Source organism: Varanus komodoensis, unplaced genomic scaffold (assembly GCF_004798865.1).
Source record: "Varanus komodoensis strain SLA01 unplaced genomic scaffold, ASM479886v1 scaffold1, whole genome shotgun sequence".
NCBI lineage: Eukaryota > Metazoa > Chordata > Lepidosauria > Squamata > Varanidae > Varanus > Varanus komodoensis.
This window is the reverse complement of record NW_025335268.1, coordinates 93,847,697-93,863,900: the sequence shown is the minus strand read 5'-3', so window position 1 is coordinate 93,863,900 and position 16,204 is coordinate 93,847,697. Positions and strand designations below refer to the sequence as shown.

At 39.1% G+C, this 16,204-nt stretch overlaps 1 protein-coding gene across 2 annotated transcripts; it reads left to right on the top strand.

The window, feature by feature from the left end:
* The first annotated feature begins 1,034 nt into the window (after window positions 1–1,034).
* PARL (presenilin associated rhomboid like) lies at window positions 1,035–16,001 on the top strand. 2 transcript variants are annotated; one of them, XM_044436047.1, is made up of 10 exons: window positions 1,045–1,130; window positions 1,844–2,036; window positions 3,143–3,283; window positions 5,300–5,348; window positions 6,791–6,886; window positions 9,174–9,323; window positions 10,096–10,166; window positions 11,265–11,366; window positions 13,675–13,772; window positions 13,984–16,001. In XM_044436047.1, exons 1-10 carry the CDS (start codon window positions 1,057–1,059, stop codon window positions 14,078–14,080), a joined length of 1,071 nt encoding a protein of 356 aa, XP_044291982.1. In that variant the 5' UTR covers window positions 1,045–1,056; the 3' UTR covers window positions 14,081–16,001. The 2 variants fall into 2 exon arrangements, 1 of the variants encoding a protein (XP_044291982.1); XR_006415304.1 differs by lacking the exon at window positions 13,984–16,001 and having other exon boundaries at window positions 1,035–1,130; window positions 11,265–11,444.
* The last annotated feature ends 203 nt before the right edge of the window (window positions 16,002–16,204 follow it).

The window sequence follows — 16,204 nt, the reverse complement described above, 5'->3', positions numbered from 1 at the left end:
GTGCTTCATGGGGTTCAGCTAACCCATCATAGTAAATCACTGTGAAGTGTCTGTTGGCATTATGTGTGAACCCACCCACTCTGTACACTGGGAATGGTTGTTTATTTTGCCGCATCGTCTTAGATTCTAAGACATTTAGATGAAAATACTACCCTTTAACCTTTTCCATAGCTAAGGCTTGTTCTCATTTTACAAGATTAGCATAAGATATCCCTACAGCTAGATAACTGCTAAATGATTTTTTGACAACTATATGCCACTTTTTTTTCTGGAAAGACTGTTGTTCATTGACTATATTATCGGCAGAAATCCAATAGGTTGTGCCATTTCTTAACACGAAGAAACAGTGACGGAAAACTTCTGCTGATGAATTTTGCTAAATCTCCGCAGCCCTGTGAAGAATGGGGGTGGGGGGATGACGGTAATTAACCCTGACTGAATCATAGTCCTCTCCTGTCAACGAGCCTATTTGCACCTGCCTTTCTTATATTCGATATTTACTGTAGTTAAAAGAACAGTTTGCGTTTTCACCGCAGTTTGTCCCTCGTGTGTTAACATAACCGGAGAAAGGATCTTCCAGTTTAGCTACTCCCCCAGGGAGCTAGGGGCAAAAACTCTACTCTTGCAAGGGCAGCACCACTGTAGGCGTGAGGACGCACGGAAAGTACTTTAATAAAATGGGAGCGTAAATGCTGTGGACCGCAATTGCCTCAAAATGGCGCCTAGAGGCGCACGGAATGCGAAGATCCTAGGAAGCAGCTGGAAGGTCTATATGATTTCAAAGAGTTCCTGAATTAAATGCTTTCAGTACTGCATCGTGAAGAAAGCGGCAAACTGGCCACTCTCCCTTCCTTCTGCCACCAACCCAGCCAAACCGCTGTTTCTGGCGACACGCAAAGAAAGGTAAAGATGCTTTTGCTCGTTCCGGGTCTTGGGGATTTTCTCTCCCGCCCTTCTTTGGGTGACGTCCTCCAGTGGCGTCACGGTTCCCGCTTCTACGATGGCGGGCGGAAATGTTTGCTTGACCCGGAAACGTCACTTCAGAGGGCAAAAAAAATGGCGTGGAGTTGTTGTGCTCGGGTTTGGGTTAAGCAGGAGTTACTGGCAGGTGGAAGAATCCGGGAGCACAGGTAACTTAACATAAGTGGGACGGTTATGGGGACGGGAGTGCGAGTTGCAAGGATGGGGCTTGTTGGGGCACGCTGAAAAGGACATTGGAAGGGTGTGCCTGGAGGGGGCAATGAAGATGTTTGGCAGGGTTTCCCACTCTAGTGCCAGCTTTCTTGGATATCAGCCAAAGAAATAAAGGCTATGGTAACGACGGAGAATGCGTGGTCCTCCAACTATTGTTAAGCTGTAGCTCCCACTAATTCTTGTCCTTGGATATGCTAACTGGGGCAGATGGGAGTTGGAGGGCGCCATGCATTCGCCATTTGTGGAGAATGGTTATCGTCCAGATTCTGTGCCTCTGCTCTCTCCTCCATCGAGGATAGGAAAGATGGAAATCAGCTGTGGGGAAAAAGCAATGAACTTTTGGTAATATAATTTTCCATTAAAAAGGAAGAAAACTAATGCAAAATTATTCTAATAAAGAGTTTATAGTGTAAACTTGTGTTACAGCTGTACCAATTCCCAAGTTAACTATGTGAGCCATAAAAGAAGCTAGCATGTAAGCTTTAAAGCTACATTCTGTGTAAATAAAATAATAAAGAAGTCCTACAATTTCAGAGTAGCTGAGAAGGTGCTTTCATTTATCTTTGTCTGAATAAGAAACTGACATTTCTTTGCATCTTTGAAACACTTAGAATATTTTGTGCTAAATTTTATATATATATTTAATCAGGTTTACTCTGTGTACACAACAGAGAAATGGATTTAGAAAGCCAGCACAGAAGGGTGTTCTGCAGAGGCCAAAGACAGAAATTGGTTCTAAGCCAAAGAAAAGTGGCTTGTCTCCTCCAGTTCCGGAGCCAGTCTTTGATGAAACTTCCCGTTCAGTGAAGAAGCTTGTAAAACCATTCATCTTTGCAGTTGGGGTAAGCATTTATTCATTGTTGCATATAATTGGCAGCAGTTCCTGTATAACAAAAGGTTATTTTCTTTGCCCTGAGACCCTGTTTTGAGTGCCCCGAGATATTGAGATTTGGTTAGGTGACTAATTGGTATGGGATGTTTCTAGTTAGAAAGGTCTTCTGGTGCCTGCTTGTTGACAGTTGAGCACCTGGTATGACCTGTCTGTTTCTTCCAGGCCTCTTAAAAGAATCCTTAGCATCTGTTCGCTTTATTTTAAATGATATGTTTAATGCTGTATTCTGAAACCATCTTTTTCCTTGCTCAGTTATGTGTGTCTCAATTTTTTCTGAATTATTGATGTTTCTTTTAATAGGTAACAGTTTTAATGTATTATACCATTTTTGTTTTATTGTATTGCTTTTATTATATATGTTGGCTTCATCTATAGGGCAGCTCATAAATAAAAAGAATCTAGCAAACTGATTTCTTAAGGGTAAACTTGGATTTGTAGGAGGTTGGATTTGGAGGTAGGATTTTGGCAGGCAAGCTCATTGGAGCATTATGACAGGTGAAATTGCGTTTATCAGTACTTTCTGATTATGGAACTATGAAAGTTACGGCCTTTTTTCTAATCTTAAAACCACAAAAGCAATTTAGTGGCCAGATCTGGTTGATACATTGGATGGCTTTTTAATGCATGATGACCTTGCACCTGTTACTGTTACTTGGGGGTTATTGTGTATGCAGACTTGGTGAGTGTGGGTTATGTTAAACAGCTGTTACATAACCCTAAAATAGATTATATGGGAGTTATTTAAATCTCATGTACCCCATTTGCTGGGCTTGCGCAACAGGGCAAACCCAGAGTGAGGACTACATGCGGGATTATAGTGATGGCTAGATGTGTTGTAGCTTCACTATAGGTTAAACAAACAGCTCTTATAGTAAAGCTGTCAAATGTCCTTTGATATTATAAACTTTTTAAAAAAACTCATGACTAGAATTTAGTGCACAACTCATTGCATTATCTTCTGTTGTTCAGGATATAATTTTTTACCTACCATTTTCACGATCTTAATAACATGTGTTTCCTGGAAACTTTAGTAAATATATTGCTAATGTTTTATAGTTTTCAGGCTGTGCTTTTGGATCAGCTGCTATCTGGCAGTATGAAAATCTCAAAGCCAGGGTACAGAATTATTTTGGGGATGCTCGTGCAGATTGGATGGACAGGATGCGTCCACAGAAGGGACTGGACTTCAGAAGGCAGGTATAAGAAACTTACTGTTTATGTTAAGAAAAGTTATGTTTTCTTGCATTAGAACATTGATTTGTGTGGTAACCAATGGGAATAAAATGCTATAATTGAAGCTATTCGAGATACAACCACTGTTAGATGTTCATTGAAATGTTTCCTGTTACCGCTTAATTTTACTGCATGTGGCAACATCTTAACATGTTTCAAGGAAAAGCATATGGGAAAAGATAAATGAATAGGTAGTGCATTTTATAATAGGTGTTGTACATAGTCATCATGAATAAGACAACACATTTGTATTAAAGTAGGATGGCAGAAAATCATTTCAAGGCTAGATGAAACTGGTTTGTTACTGGAATACCAGATGTGATCCTAGTAATACATCTTCCTTGTTAATTAGCACAATTAATACAAACCATTCAGAGCCTATGGGTATGCGCTGGTATAGAATTAAAAAATAAGGTTTCCGATGCAAATTATTCTGCTTTTGTATTCTCTCATTTTTGTGTATTGTTTATAATTGCAAACATAGCAATAAAGATTAAAGATTTGATTGTTAAAAAAAGAAAAAGCTTGCAGAAGAGGGGGAGAAGACTGTATTTCCTACACCTTCCTTCTTTAACAGACCCTCCTAACTCCCTCCCCAACAGTGATTCAAAATATCTTTCCTGGGCAGGCAGGAACATCGCTGAATGGGATAGCAAGTGCAGGGAAAGGGGGTCCCCAGAATTCAATAGAAGAAATAGAAGCATTTCCTGAGCAAAAGTACCTTAAAACATTATTTCTGAAAGATGGTCCAAGGAAATAGGAGAGCAATGATTGTTGACATGGAGCAAAGCTGATATTAGACATTTCTGTGAATGTAGACCAATCAATGAGGCTGTTCATTTGATACAACACTACACCATGGGTTATTTTACCCATGGTGAACTGTGAGGGGGTGTGGTCTCGAGTTTCAAAACTTATATTTATATCCTACCTTTCTCTCATTGTGGAACTCAAGGTGGCTACATGTGGTTCCCAGGTAGTCTCCCCTCCAAGCTCAGGTCAGCCCCAGACCTGTTTAGCTTTAACATGATGGATGCATTATGCGTTTCAGACCATACTCTGTTGTTGTGCTGTGTGGACCTGGTGAGCATGGGTTCTGCAAAGGGTAAACAACCCTCACAAAGCCCATCATCTGTTTAGGGTTATGTGAAAGTTAACTAGCTGTACCAGCTGAGTTCCTACAACATTGGGTAACATGACCAACTCCAATATATGGGTTGCATATTCAGCCTGATGTCTGTGGACACGGCTTATCATGGATAAATAACCATGATGAGCTGTGAGTATATTATTCGAGCCTGATTAATATCTTACATATCATATAAGAGATGAAGCTTTTTAGAAAAAAAAGTTTGTATTTTTAATTTTGTCAAGAAGATAGTATTTTGGTAAGTACGTTCATAGCAATCAGAATTGCAGACTAATTTATCCCATTGCCTTAAAATAGTGTAGCTGAATACTGCAACAGGAACTAACAGATTGCAACATGTTTCATGTAAGTTTTCGAATCTTGCTATTGGTGCCTGTATCAATCAAGAGAAGCTGGGTATTGTACCTTATGATCACTTCCAGCTGGAATGGGATTTTGACAAGACTGTGTCATCATTTGGAAGGAGCTGATGTAGGAAGGAATGGACTTGTACATTTGCACTAACTCGGAGAAGCTTTAGTGTAAACACTTGAATAAACCCTTTTCTTCATATGTAATTGTAATGTCTTTTGGAAAAGTTCTGGATTAGAGGATTTTTATTTAAAAGCTTGATTTTGTACACATTTTTGTATACTGAAAATAGTGGACTCCAGGGGATGGGGGAGGACAGGAAGTCTTGGAGGATTGTTGTCCATGGGCTCGCGATGGGTTGGACATGACTTTGTGACTAACAACAACAACAATGAAGGGATGAATGAGTTTAAATTCTGCTATCTTGAGATGCTGTTTATTAGATGACCAAAATGCTGATTTCACTCATTCTCTTTCAGATTAACCTGTGGTGGAATAGTCTGAGCAACGGGCAGCAGGCTGTGTCAGGTTTGTGTTAGCTTACAAGTATTAGGCATTCTCGAGAAAAGAAATATGGAAAACAGGTACAGTACAGTCGCTGGATGGCTTTCATACCATGCTTAGAAGTTGTTAGATCTAAGGCAGCCTTGTCTGCATTTGTTTATTTTGCTCCCCTAAATAGTTAAGTTTTGTCCTAACATGTTAATATTATATGGATACCCCCATTTCCATGGGATGTAGTGTTACATTGGCACTCACCCTGCAAATTGCTATGGTATATAGTATTCTTTATTTATTTAAAACATTTTTATGCCACCCCCATCGCAACGAAACCTCAGGGCGACTCACAACAGAAACAAAATACATAAATAACAATAAAAAAATTATTTAAACCCCTGGTGCATCTCGGCTAAAAATTTAAAATCCTATAAATACAAATTTAACAAAATAAGTTTTAAATAAAAAGGTCTTGGCCTGGCGCCGAAAAACAAATAACGACGGTGCCTGGCGGACCTCTCTGGGGAGTGCATTCCATAGATGGGGCGTCACTGCAGAGAAAGCCCTCCTCCGGGTGCTCACCCTCCTAATCTCATTCACAGAGGGTTCCCGGAGAAGGGCATATATGGACGCAAGCATATATATGTAGTCATATACTTGGATTCTATATTAGGCTGGACAATTTGTGCCCCCTGCCACAATATTTTTGCCTACATGTGTCATGAGCCCTTACTATTACCTGTGATGGCAGGGGCTGATGGGAGTTGTATGCCAAAACAAGTGGAGGCCTGCAAGTTGCCCACATGCATCCCACAGTGTTGATATGAACTTGTTCATCTTGCCTTCTGTAGAACTTCTCTGTGATGAGGCTGGTTTCACACAAGGTGACATTCCCTTCATGGGAGTTAGTTGTCTTGCCCAGAAATTTGTTTATAACAGGATATCACAAGGAATTTGCTTGATGCATTTATTAAATATGCTCAGTCATTTTACTGTATAGATGTGGATTAGGTGATAATAAATCAACATTTCAAGACAGGAATTACATTGCTAATTCAAAACATGTTTTACACATGGGAATCAACAATCTTTCATTTTCCTCCAGAATCCTCAGAATTTCATCAGTGAGTAGAAAAATAAATTGAGGGTAGGAGGTCATTATTTTTTGTGTGTGTGAGTGACCCTTCAGTGTCTTGTAGAAAAGCAAATATGATTAAAAATCATGCTTATAAGCAATTATTTACATACTTAAAGAGACACCAGTAAACAACATATTTTGATATTTTGTGAACTGGAAGGAATATGACAGCCTAAACTTGGTTTTCTTTTACTTGTTAGATTCTCAGATTTAATGATTCCTGCTTAAATCACATGATGGCTTTTGTAGTGCTTGGGTTTATAAAAACATTTTTGTGAGTTACATAGTTGGAGAGCTTCTCTTGCCTCTAAACTTTTTTTTCTCAAATTCATAGGCATTATTGCAGCCAATTGCTTGGTATTTTGTTTATGGCGAGTACCTTCTTTGCATCGAATAATGGTCACATATTTCACATCTAATCCAGCTTCACGTAAGTGTACTGTAATATTACTACATGCACAATTATACAGGTAGTGTCTTACCTGGGTTTTGAGTTGAGGTTTTGGTTTGGCTATATAATTCAAGGGAAAAGCAAGCAAATTGGCTTCTGTAATGCAAATGGTGTAGGATAAAAGTATTCTGAAACTGTTGAAACCATTTACCCTACATAGCTTTTTAATAGCTTAATATAATTCTACCATGTGTATCACTACTATTATTCAATTTTATACTGCCCCTCAGCTGAAGCTCTCTGGACAGTTATCACAATTTGTATTGTATAGCAGAATACATGCATTTTTACAAGTGAAAGTTTTGCTTACCTTATGGTAATAACTTGTGGTATAGTTTCTTTAGAATGACAGGTAAGAAGATGATCGTGTGGAAAGAGTATATCAAATCCCTGTAGAACACCAGCCGGTGGATGAATCTTTCTTCAAACAATTCAGGGTTGTTCATTTTAACCATACCTGGGATGATGGTTGTGTTTGCACATCATGACAAGCCACCTTAGCTGGTTGTTGTGCAAACAGACAACTCATGGTGAATCCTAAAAAATGATTGGGCTCATGGTGGGTTTTGGCCTTCCCCCTCTGTTTTCCTGCAATTTCCCGAGGGACAGTTTGCGAGGAAAGCATAATTCTATATCAACTTCAAGCTATTTTGGCTTGCTGTAGCTTTTTTGCCTCTTGCCTTTTCTTTCAGTGATTGCAACAGCTGTCTGTCAAGCTGAATTTCCTGATGTCTGTTCTGACAGCTATAAGCTGTTGCTTTGAAGTGCCCAGTGGCATGTTGGAAGGGCTGCCAAACATTGCCAAATGTCTCTCTTCACCTGGAATTTCTTTGCAAATATTTGAAAACTTATTTTTATGCCCATTCGTGAGTCACTGTGAATGCTTGTAGTTGCACGGGTTCAGAGATGGAGAGCCTTGGGTGGGCAGTGTGCATGCAGGTACCTTCTGGCAAATTCAGCTGGGTAGTCACACTTGCATTGCCCCTCAGCCATACCAGCTAACATCCCACCTCCAATTTAGTTACACCAGGCAGTTGTCAAAGTGCAAGCTGTCAGATGTAATCAAATGTGAACGTGATCCTTAGCTGCAAACATGCTTTTTGAAAGGATTAAAATCCCCTTTTCAGCAAGATCCTCAACCTCTCTCATTGCACATTTTGTGCTTTGTCCTGAGCTTCAGGAGTCTTGGAAAAATGCAGAAGTGCATTCTCCACCATTTTTCCCCAGAGGAAAGGGGTTTTTAACAGTTAACTAGCTGAGAAAACTCTGGGTCCCTTAGAAAAGCTGTTGTTGGTTGATTAGGACTGGAACAAAAACTTGTCTGCTACCTCTAAGGGCAGTACCAAGGCAGTTACCTACTGGACTTGGCCTAGCAGGCAGCTCCTCCCCTGCATGCTGCCTACCTAAGGTTCTCCATCCCCAAACCCATACATTTGCAGTCGTTCAAGTACGAGTATTTTTTTTTAAAAAGTCATAAATATTTGTGAAAATATCCAGGAGAAAAAACATGTTTGGTAATGATGGGCAGCTTCTGCAGCATGCAGCTGCAGTACTTTGACATAATCAGCTGTAGCTGCCAACAGCGCAATTGTGTGAGCAGGCTCTTGCAATCTAAATCTAAATGCAAAAAAGTAGCAATTTTGTGTGCAGCTTAACTCTTGTTTTTTCTGGACAAAGCTCCCTGCCCACTTGCTTGCAGTTGAGGGCTTTAAGTCACCAGGAGTTCCAAATTTGTAAGCAGGTGGGTAAGTAAGGCTTATTACACAGGCAGGGGCTGACACCTCCTTCCCGTACCCTTGAGAGAAAACTCTGGTATAATTACATCATAAGAGGTGCATCATAGGCATGAATGCTGAGCTCTCTTCCTGGTCACTAAAGAAGGGTTGGCTCCTTTGAGAAAGGAAATTCTCTAGAAAATATACTTTTTTAAAAATAGGGGGATGTGACATATAATACAGAACTGGGGAACCTTTGGTCCACTGGTTATGAAAATTGGTCTTGCATCTTCTAAAGGGCCACATGATACCTACTGCTATCTCTCAATGCCTTTTCACCTGATTTAAAAACTTCACAATGGCATCCTTTTTTTTCTCCATCAGTTGTCTTAATGCAGAATGGTGATTCCCCTTTTTTACACATGGTTTTAGAAACACAACATAGCTAATCTGTTTTTGTTCACTTTGCAAATTGAACTGTTCAAAAACTAAGTATAAATGGAGAAATAAAGTGCTAACATTTAAAAACTGCTTGTTCCCTATTTACGTAGGTGTCCTGTGTTCTCCAATGTTGCTGTCTTCATTTAGTCATTTCTCATTTATGCACATGGCAGTCAACATGTATGTTTTGTGGAGCTTCTCAACCAGCATAGTCGCTCTTCTGGGACGTGAACAATTCTTGGCAGTGTACCTCTCTGCAGGTAATGTTAAAATGCCAATCTGTATTGGTTGTCTATTTCTAGGCTGTAAAGATAATTTGTAAACAAGCTGTGGATGTTTAGGTATTGGAATAAAGTAGCATTACTATTTCTGCTAAAAATTACTTTTAATACACTTCCACAAAGTATGTACTGTCTACAGCCACTCCCAGTGTGGTACATGGAGCCATGGGCATCCCACCAAGGGAAAGCTTTCCCTTTTCTCTAATCTCTCATCATGGAATGGAAATATGGGCAGTGTGCTCTTGCTAGCAGTAGGAAGGGAATCCCTGTTGGGGACAGGGGAAGTGGGGAAGCGTATGTGAAAGGAATGTTATTGTGTGCATGCTGTATGCAAATATATAGCCCTGAACCTTCCATCCAGTATTGGATTCAGCCCTCAGTACCCTACTGTCCTAAGTGTAGGGTTACAAGATTTGGGCTACTAGTCCATTCACCACCTCATGTAAAGTAGATAACACCAGTGGTATCAGCACTATTTTAAATTAGAGCTCATTTGAGAAGGGTTGCCATATAAAAAGGCTATGGGGCTCATTTAATACTTATGTGAAGGAAGAAATGTGACAGATGAAGGTTTTGTGGCTTTGGTTCATTGTGGGTCAAAAAACCCATATAACAAGTCGTTAGGTTATCAGGGTGGTTTGTTGTCCCATGTCTAATTGCCTGTGATGGGTTGTTGTGTTGTGCAACCATAGTCAGTATCTTGTGGTCCCCAGTGAATCTGTTCCTTATTATTTTTTTCTCTCTTTTTTAGGCGTTATTTCCACATTTGCCAGTTATGCCTGGAAAACGGCAACAGGAAGGTTTGGACCATCACTTGGTGCTGTGAGTCCTACTGAATACGCACTAATTTACCTGTTTTTCCAGAAGCTATTTTTTGAGCTTTGTCTGTGCTACTTTAAGCCAAAATCAAGGTATCTTTGAAAAATGTTACAGCAGAGAAGAGCATAGAGTTGCAATAAAATTTTGGGATTTCTCTATAATCTTTACTCATGCAAAAATAAATAATTACATTCTGGTTAATTCATCTTAGTTTAAAAAAAGAAAACATTGTATTTCTCTGATAATTTCAAAATTTATTCAGTGAAGTAAATGTTTCAGCCTGCTCAAATTTTCATTATTTGGGGTTTTAGGATGCAATCCTATGCAGCATTAGACAGAAAAGAGACCAAGAATTTCCAGCATGCCCCAACAAAGGCAGGGGCATGCTGGGAGTAGTAGGCTTCTTTTCTGTCCTGGCTTGCATAGGATTGTGCCTTTAATAGTACAAAAATAAGACAAAGCACGCACCAATTGAGCCAGGCTACACTTATGAATTGGTCTCAAATGTAATTATTTGTATGGAAGCAAATTCCACTGCTTTTAGCTATACTTAGGATTGCAGAACCAGTGCCTGATACTTTGCAGACTTATTTTGAAATAAATTCAGTTGAGCACTGCTTATAAAGCTGCTTGCCCCCAGTGTAGTTTTATTATATATTTTTCATGAGAAATATTGGTATTCATGCTCATATTGATAACTTTAACCATTTTAGGAAAAAAGGTCTTATCCTTGGACAGGAAATATAGTATTATTCCTTTAGACAAGAGATTTGCCACAATTCCTGTAGTGAGTGAATCCTTTTCTTTAAGTGCCCATGGATTTTGACTTAACATTTGGATCCTTCCCACTGATAAGCTGGCATCCTGCTACACTGTTTCCCCTTCTTATTGGGAACCATTAATGGCCATGATTAAATCTTACTACTTCTACAAAAGTCTTGAATCTCAGGGAAAAGATGAGGAATTTTTTTTACCTTTGTGAACGCAAATAAAAATTGATTTCTTGCTGATCTGTTTTTAATTTAATTTAAATTTATTTATAGGGCTACATTTTAGCCGTCATTTTAACGTGTACATTCTTGTATTTTAATGTCATTCTAGTCAGGCGCTATAATGACCATCCTTGCATCAGTATGTATGAAGATCCCAGAAGCCAAGCTAGCTATATTATTTCTTCCAATGTTCACATTTACAGCTGGAAATGTAAGTGGCTTTGAATAAAGGAAGGAAGGAATCCATCAGTTACCAGAGCAAAATTTTGTATTTGTTTGCATTTCAAAGGTGCATATATTTTTTGCTTAGTCTTATTTAAGCCTAAGTGACAGATTCTCTGTGATACAGAACATCCTGTGCTGCTATTACACTGTGTATATTTGAATTAGATAATAGAGATTTTAACTTGTGAGTTCTTGGTGTCTTTCCAAACTAAAGAATATGAAAAATTATGAAGGGGTCTTATGGACACTGGAAAAAATACTTTAGTAAATGGTTTGGGATTCAAGGTCCTACTCTCTGCATGACAGGAGCCATTCCTTTAAAAAGTAGGCCCTTGACTTCCCTTTTATGAACAGCCTTTGAAATGACTCAGTTTGTCTTATTCTCAGTGTCAGTAGCTGTTTAAGCAGTAACATTAAACAAGCGAGAAAGCCCTTGATCACATGGAACTAGTTACATTGTTTTTTAAACTCTGCTTGTAGAAATGTCTGAGTGGTGATGCCAGTGGCCAGGATGTGGACTAACGTATTGAGTGCAGGAGTGTGCAGTTTCTTGGCCTACAGCTTCCTTGATCCCTCACCACTGGCTATGTTGGCTAGGGCTGATGGAAGCTTTTGAGCAGAGTTTGTGAAGGGCCACAAGCAGACCATCCTTGATTTAGTGGAACCTGCTGCCTACCATTTTCCCTCTCACCTCTGTCTTTGCCATCCTGCTGCCATAGACCTAGTTCCTTCAACAATTCCAAATTCAGGGGAAAAACAGCTCTTCTAAATTGCACAAGTATGCAAATAGATAGAAACACCCAGGCTAAGCAAATTCTGTACAAAATTGCTTATTTGCTTAAATTTATCCCAGTAGCAGAACTTGTATTTTTTGGCTGACAAAGCATAATTTTTAATGACATACAGCTAAGCCATATTTTCAGTAAGTTTTTTTTAATGTTTCAGTCTCAGTGTTTTATAGGGCCTCTCAGCGTTCTGATCAGATGTTTTTTGGATCAGGTCCAGCATTGGGTGTTCCCAGAGTATTGAATGAAAGTTTAGCCTGAAATGTTTCTCAATGTAACTAGATTATCTGCTGCAAATCTGATGTTACATGCTATCAGTTATCTGTAAAAATGCTGCTTTCTTTAAGACAAACACACAAAAATCAGAAAAATTTCAAAACCAATTGCATTTTCAAAATTTAGCTTGTAGCAGTATATCTGTCAATATTAACTGATGAATTGTAAATTTGCTGACAAATTCTCAGTTGGCATAGCAGATGAAAGAGGCCTCCATCTACTAAAACCCAATTTGTCATATCTTTATCATTTCATTATTTGAACCATGTTGCGTCTTTTGTTTGTCCTTATTACAGCTGCCGCTTTTTTCCCAGTTACTCTTGAAAGAGCACAGTTCTGTGGCTCTTGGGCAGTGTCTAAGCCATAGGATTTTTTATTTTAAAGGTACAAGGTCAAATTCATGACTGGGGATCTGCACTTGGCTCTCGATTCCCATTCCTTCAGTCAGTGCAGAAAGGGCTTTAGGGTTATCCTGTGGTGTGCAGTGGGGAGGAGGTGAGATACAAGGTAAACCAGCAGCACCTCATTTTGCAGGGTGGGAGGAATGTGGAAGCAACCTTTGCCTCAGCAGACCTTTCCACCCTCCATAAGAAGCCAGTTGTCCTTTGAGTTCAGGGGGTATAGACATCTTGATTGCACCACAAACATGTTTGCTTCAGGAGTAGCTTATTTAAAATCAGTAAAAACAAGTCTGCCCACACGGTTTAGACATAATAGGATGAAGAAGGGAAAGCAAATCAAGGAGACCAAAGCAGCAGTGATTAAAGTTACTCTATAGTTTTTTATAATGAGCAGCTGAAATTGAAACAGTTCAGGGAGATTTTTATCCCATCTTTCTAGTGCCTATGTATTATTCAGGGCCATTACAATAATTTACTATCATAATGTCAGATACAGTTGAAATACAACAACACTTCATGCATTTCTCTTACATCCTGTTAAAATGTCAAGTTTACATGCAGGGAACTGGGGCTGGGAGAGAGTTTCTTGATCAAGGGCAGCCACTGTGTCCATGACAACAGTGAGACTTTTAACTCAGATCTGTGTACAGACTTGCTGTCTCATAAGCTGTTGACAAGCTATTAGCAGAAGAGTGTTGACAAACGTGGAATAGATGCATTTTTGGGAAAGTTGTTAAGACATTTCCCTGTTCGATTAGCTGATAACACGAAGTTGTGCTGCCTGGTGTCCTAGTCTTCTCAATATCGCTGTTTATTATTTACCTACTTCTAGGCTTTAAAAGCAATTATCGCATTGGACAGTGCAGGACTTGTTCTGGGCTGGAAGTTTTTTGATCATGCTGCACACCTCGGTGGAGCTCTGTTTGGAATGTAAGTTTTTACATTTTGCTGTTACCATGAAGGGGTGACATTTGGGAGAATATCTTTTCTGTTTATTTAAAGCTTGCTAAAATATACTAATCCTGTTATTGCTAGGAATTGTATTTTGTCAGGAGGCTGAACAATACTCACTGAAACTTTATTTATCTGTAATGTTATGTGAAAATATTTTTCACTGCGGTTATGTTTTTATTTCTTCAAGATGGTATGTAGCATATGGGAACAGTCTAATATGGAATAATAGAGAACCAATTGTAAAGGCTTGGCATACAGTGAGGACTTGGAAGCCAAGGAAATGAGGTGGGGCTCATGGCTGCTGCATTGTAGAAGACACTTGTACAGAAATGGTGTGCTACTCGGATGAAGACAAGGAAAGTGAGTTGCTACACAAGACATACTGGAATCTTTAGGTCCTCCTGTGGTAACTTTCTGCTTGAAAATAATGCATTTGGTAAGAAATATGGCAGAATTAAAACAATAAAGATTTGTATCAGTGCTTTATTAAATGAATCTGTCAGTTTCACAGAATATTTAGGAGCAGAAATAAAATGACATCATTTGCCTAATGTATTTTTCAGTAGCTAAGGAAACAATCCAAGTAGTAGTCCTGATACAATATTGCTTTGGTATGTTCTCCTTGCCTTATTCTTTTGCAGTCTGTGTTTGATATGAGTAGTGTCAGGGTCTGTGACCAGAGACAAGACAAGAGCAACAGAGGCACCAGGATCAGGGCAACAGAACTTCATGAAAGACAGAGTCCAAAAGCAGAGTTTAATGGAAAATTCAAATCATTGTCATGGTACAGGCTGAGGTCAGGAACCAAAAAAATGCATTAGGGCAGAATAAGAATGTGGTCAGAAACAAGCTAAGCGTTGAGAACCAGGAGGAAAAACAGAAGTGCCAGGTACCTTGGACAGGATAACAAGGCAAAAGACACTGCGTGACAGGAACCAGCTGCAGCCAAGGTCAGGCAAGATGCAGAAGACATGGCAAGGCAGGAGGCACAGCAGGAACCAGGAGCCGGCACTACAGCAAACAGAAGGCCCTGTGTTGCTGAGGCCAGTTTTGGAGGGAAGAGCTGGCTCTTATATACCTCTTTTCCCAGAACTCCCAGCTGATGCTTGTCAGTAGCCTAAGAGCTTTAGCAAGGCCTAGAACTGATCCTACATATAAGGTGGTGGTTCCTCTGGTTCTGGCCACCAGAGCAGGCCAGAGCCTGACAAGTAGTGACAGATGCTCTAATTTTATAGGCACACATTTACACAGACCCAGACCATATTTTGGAAATGCATTATAAATGTTGGGAAGCATCCTGTGTTACAAATTAGACAAGACACACAAGTCATGTATATCTTTCTCTGATCGTAATTGAACCAGGAGGGAGCCTTGGAAAAGAAATCATGAAACTATACCTCTTTCCTCTACATTCCTCTGTTCAAACTTGTAACTCCCCAGGGTTGTGCTTTGTTATTCAAAAAGGGAAAAGAAAAGTGAGTACAGATCACATCTAGCTTGGTCCATATGTGGGATTAGAGATAATAAGCAAGAATTGTAATTGATGGATATAATACAATTCTACATGTGAAAAGGAACTGAATGCCATCATCTGGCGTGTATTAGAATAATTTTTTCTATAAAACTGTTATATAATACACAGCGTTATTATTTCAGTTGTATTTATCAACAGAAAAGAGGAACAATGCAGGTACAAATTCTCAAAAGACCAGTAATAACTTCAGAGACTTGTACACAAATTATATCAAATGATAGCTGAGTAAACCATGCATCATTCACATGTATATATGCAGTGTCTAAAACATTGGCTGAACTCTAAGAGCAGTATGAGGCTTCTCCATGTTTAGTGATGTTCTCTCGCTCACTCTCTTTTTGAATGGCCAACATACATTCTGTATCACAATCAGCTTGTGAAACTCCTCTTTCCAAAAAGTGAGTTTCCATGTTGCATGGTAGGTTGCTGCTTAAGAAATAACTCCAGCGCTCTCTTGTACATGGAATTAATTACATAATTTGTTTTACATCATGGTCATTGTTAGATTCTCCTATTAAAGTTGTTGCAGCAGTGTTCTACATGTGTAAAATCGGATGAACTCTTCTGTTCAAGTGATTAGCAATTTGTGAATTGAGGTATGTAATGGCTGTAGTTCTGAAAACCTTTCTTCCAAAGAAAGTTATCTCAACTAAACTCTTTTGTACTGATAAGGGTTTCGTAACCTTTCTTATGATTGAGCACACAATTTTTCACTCGCTATTGCCTGTTACTTTAGAAAAAAAGTTTTTTTTAATAGTTACATCATATCAAACCTGAAAATTTGATATATTCCACCACAATCAAAAGAATATTGAATTTATCTTAATTATTGTGCAGACATCAAAGGACAATGTAAAGACAGAATCAAAACAAG

What these genes read in the sequence shown, in the direction of transcription:
- PARL (XM_044436047.1), top strand. Translation starts at nt 1,057, where the DNA reads ATGGCGTGGAGTTGTTGTGCTCGGGTTTGGGTTAAGCAGGAGTTACTG. An exon ending in TCACATTTACAGCTGGAAAT is followed by an intron (nt 11,367 to 13,674) that starts GTAAGTGGCTTT and finishes ACCTACTTCTAG; the next exon opens with GCTTTAAAAGCAATTATCGC. An exon ending in GGTGGAGCTCTGTTTGGAAT is followed by an intron (nt 13,773 to 13,983) that starts GTAAGTTTTTAC and finishes TATTTCTTCAAG; the next exon opens with ATGGTATGTAGCATATGGGA.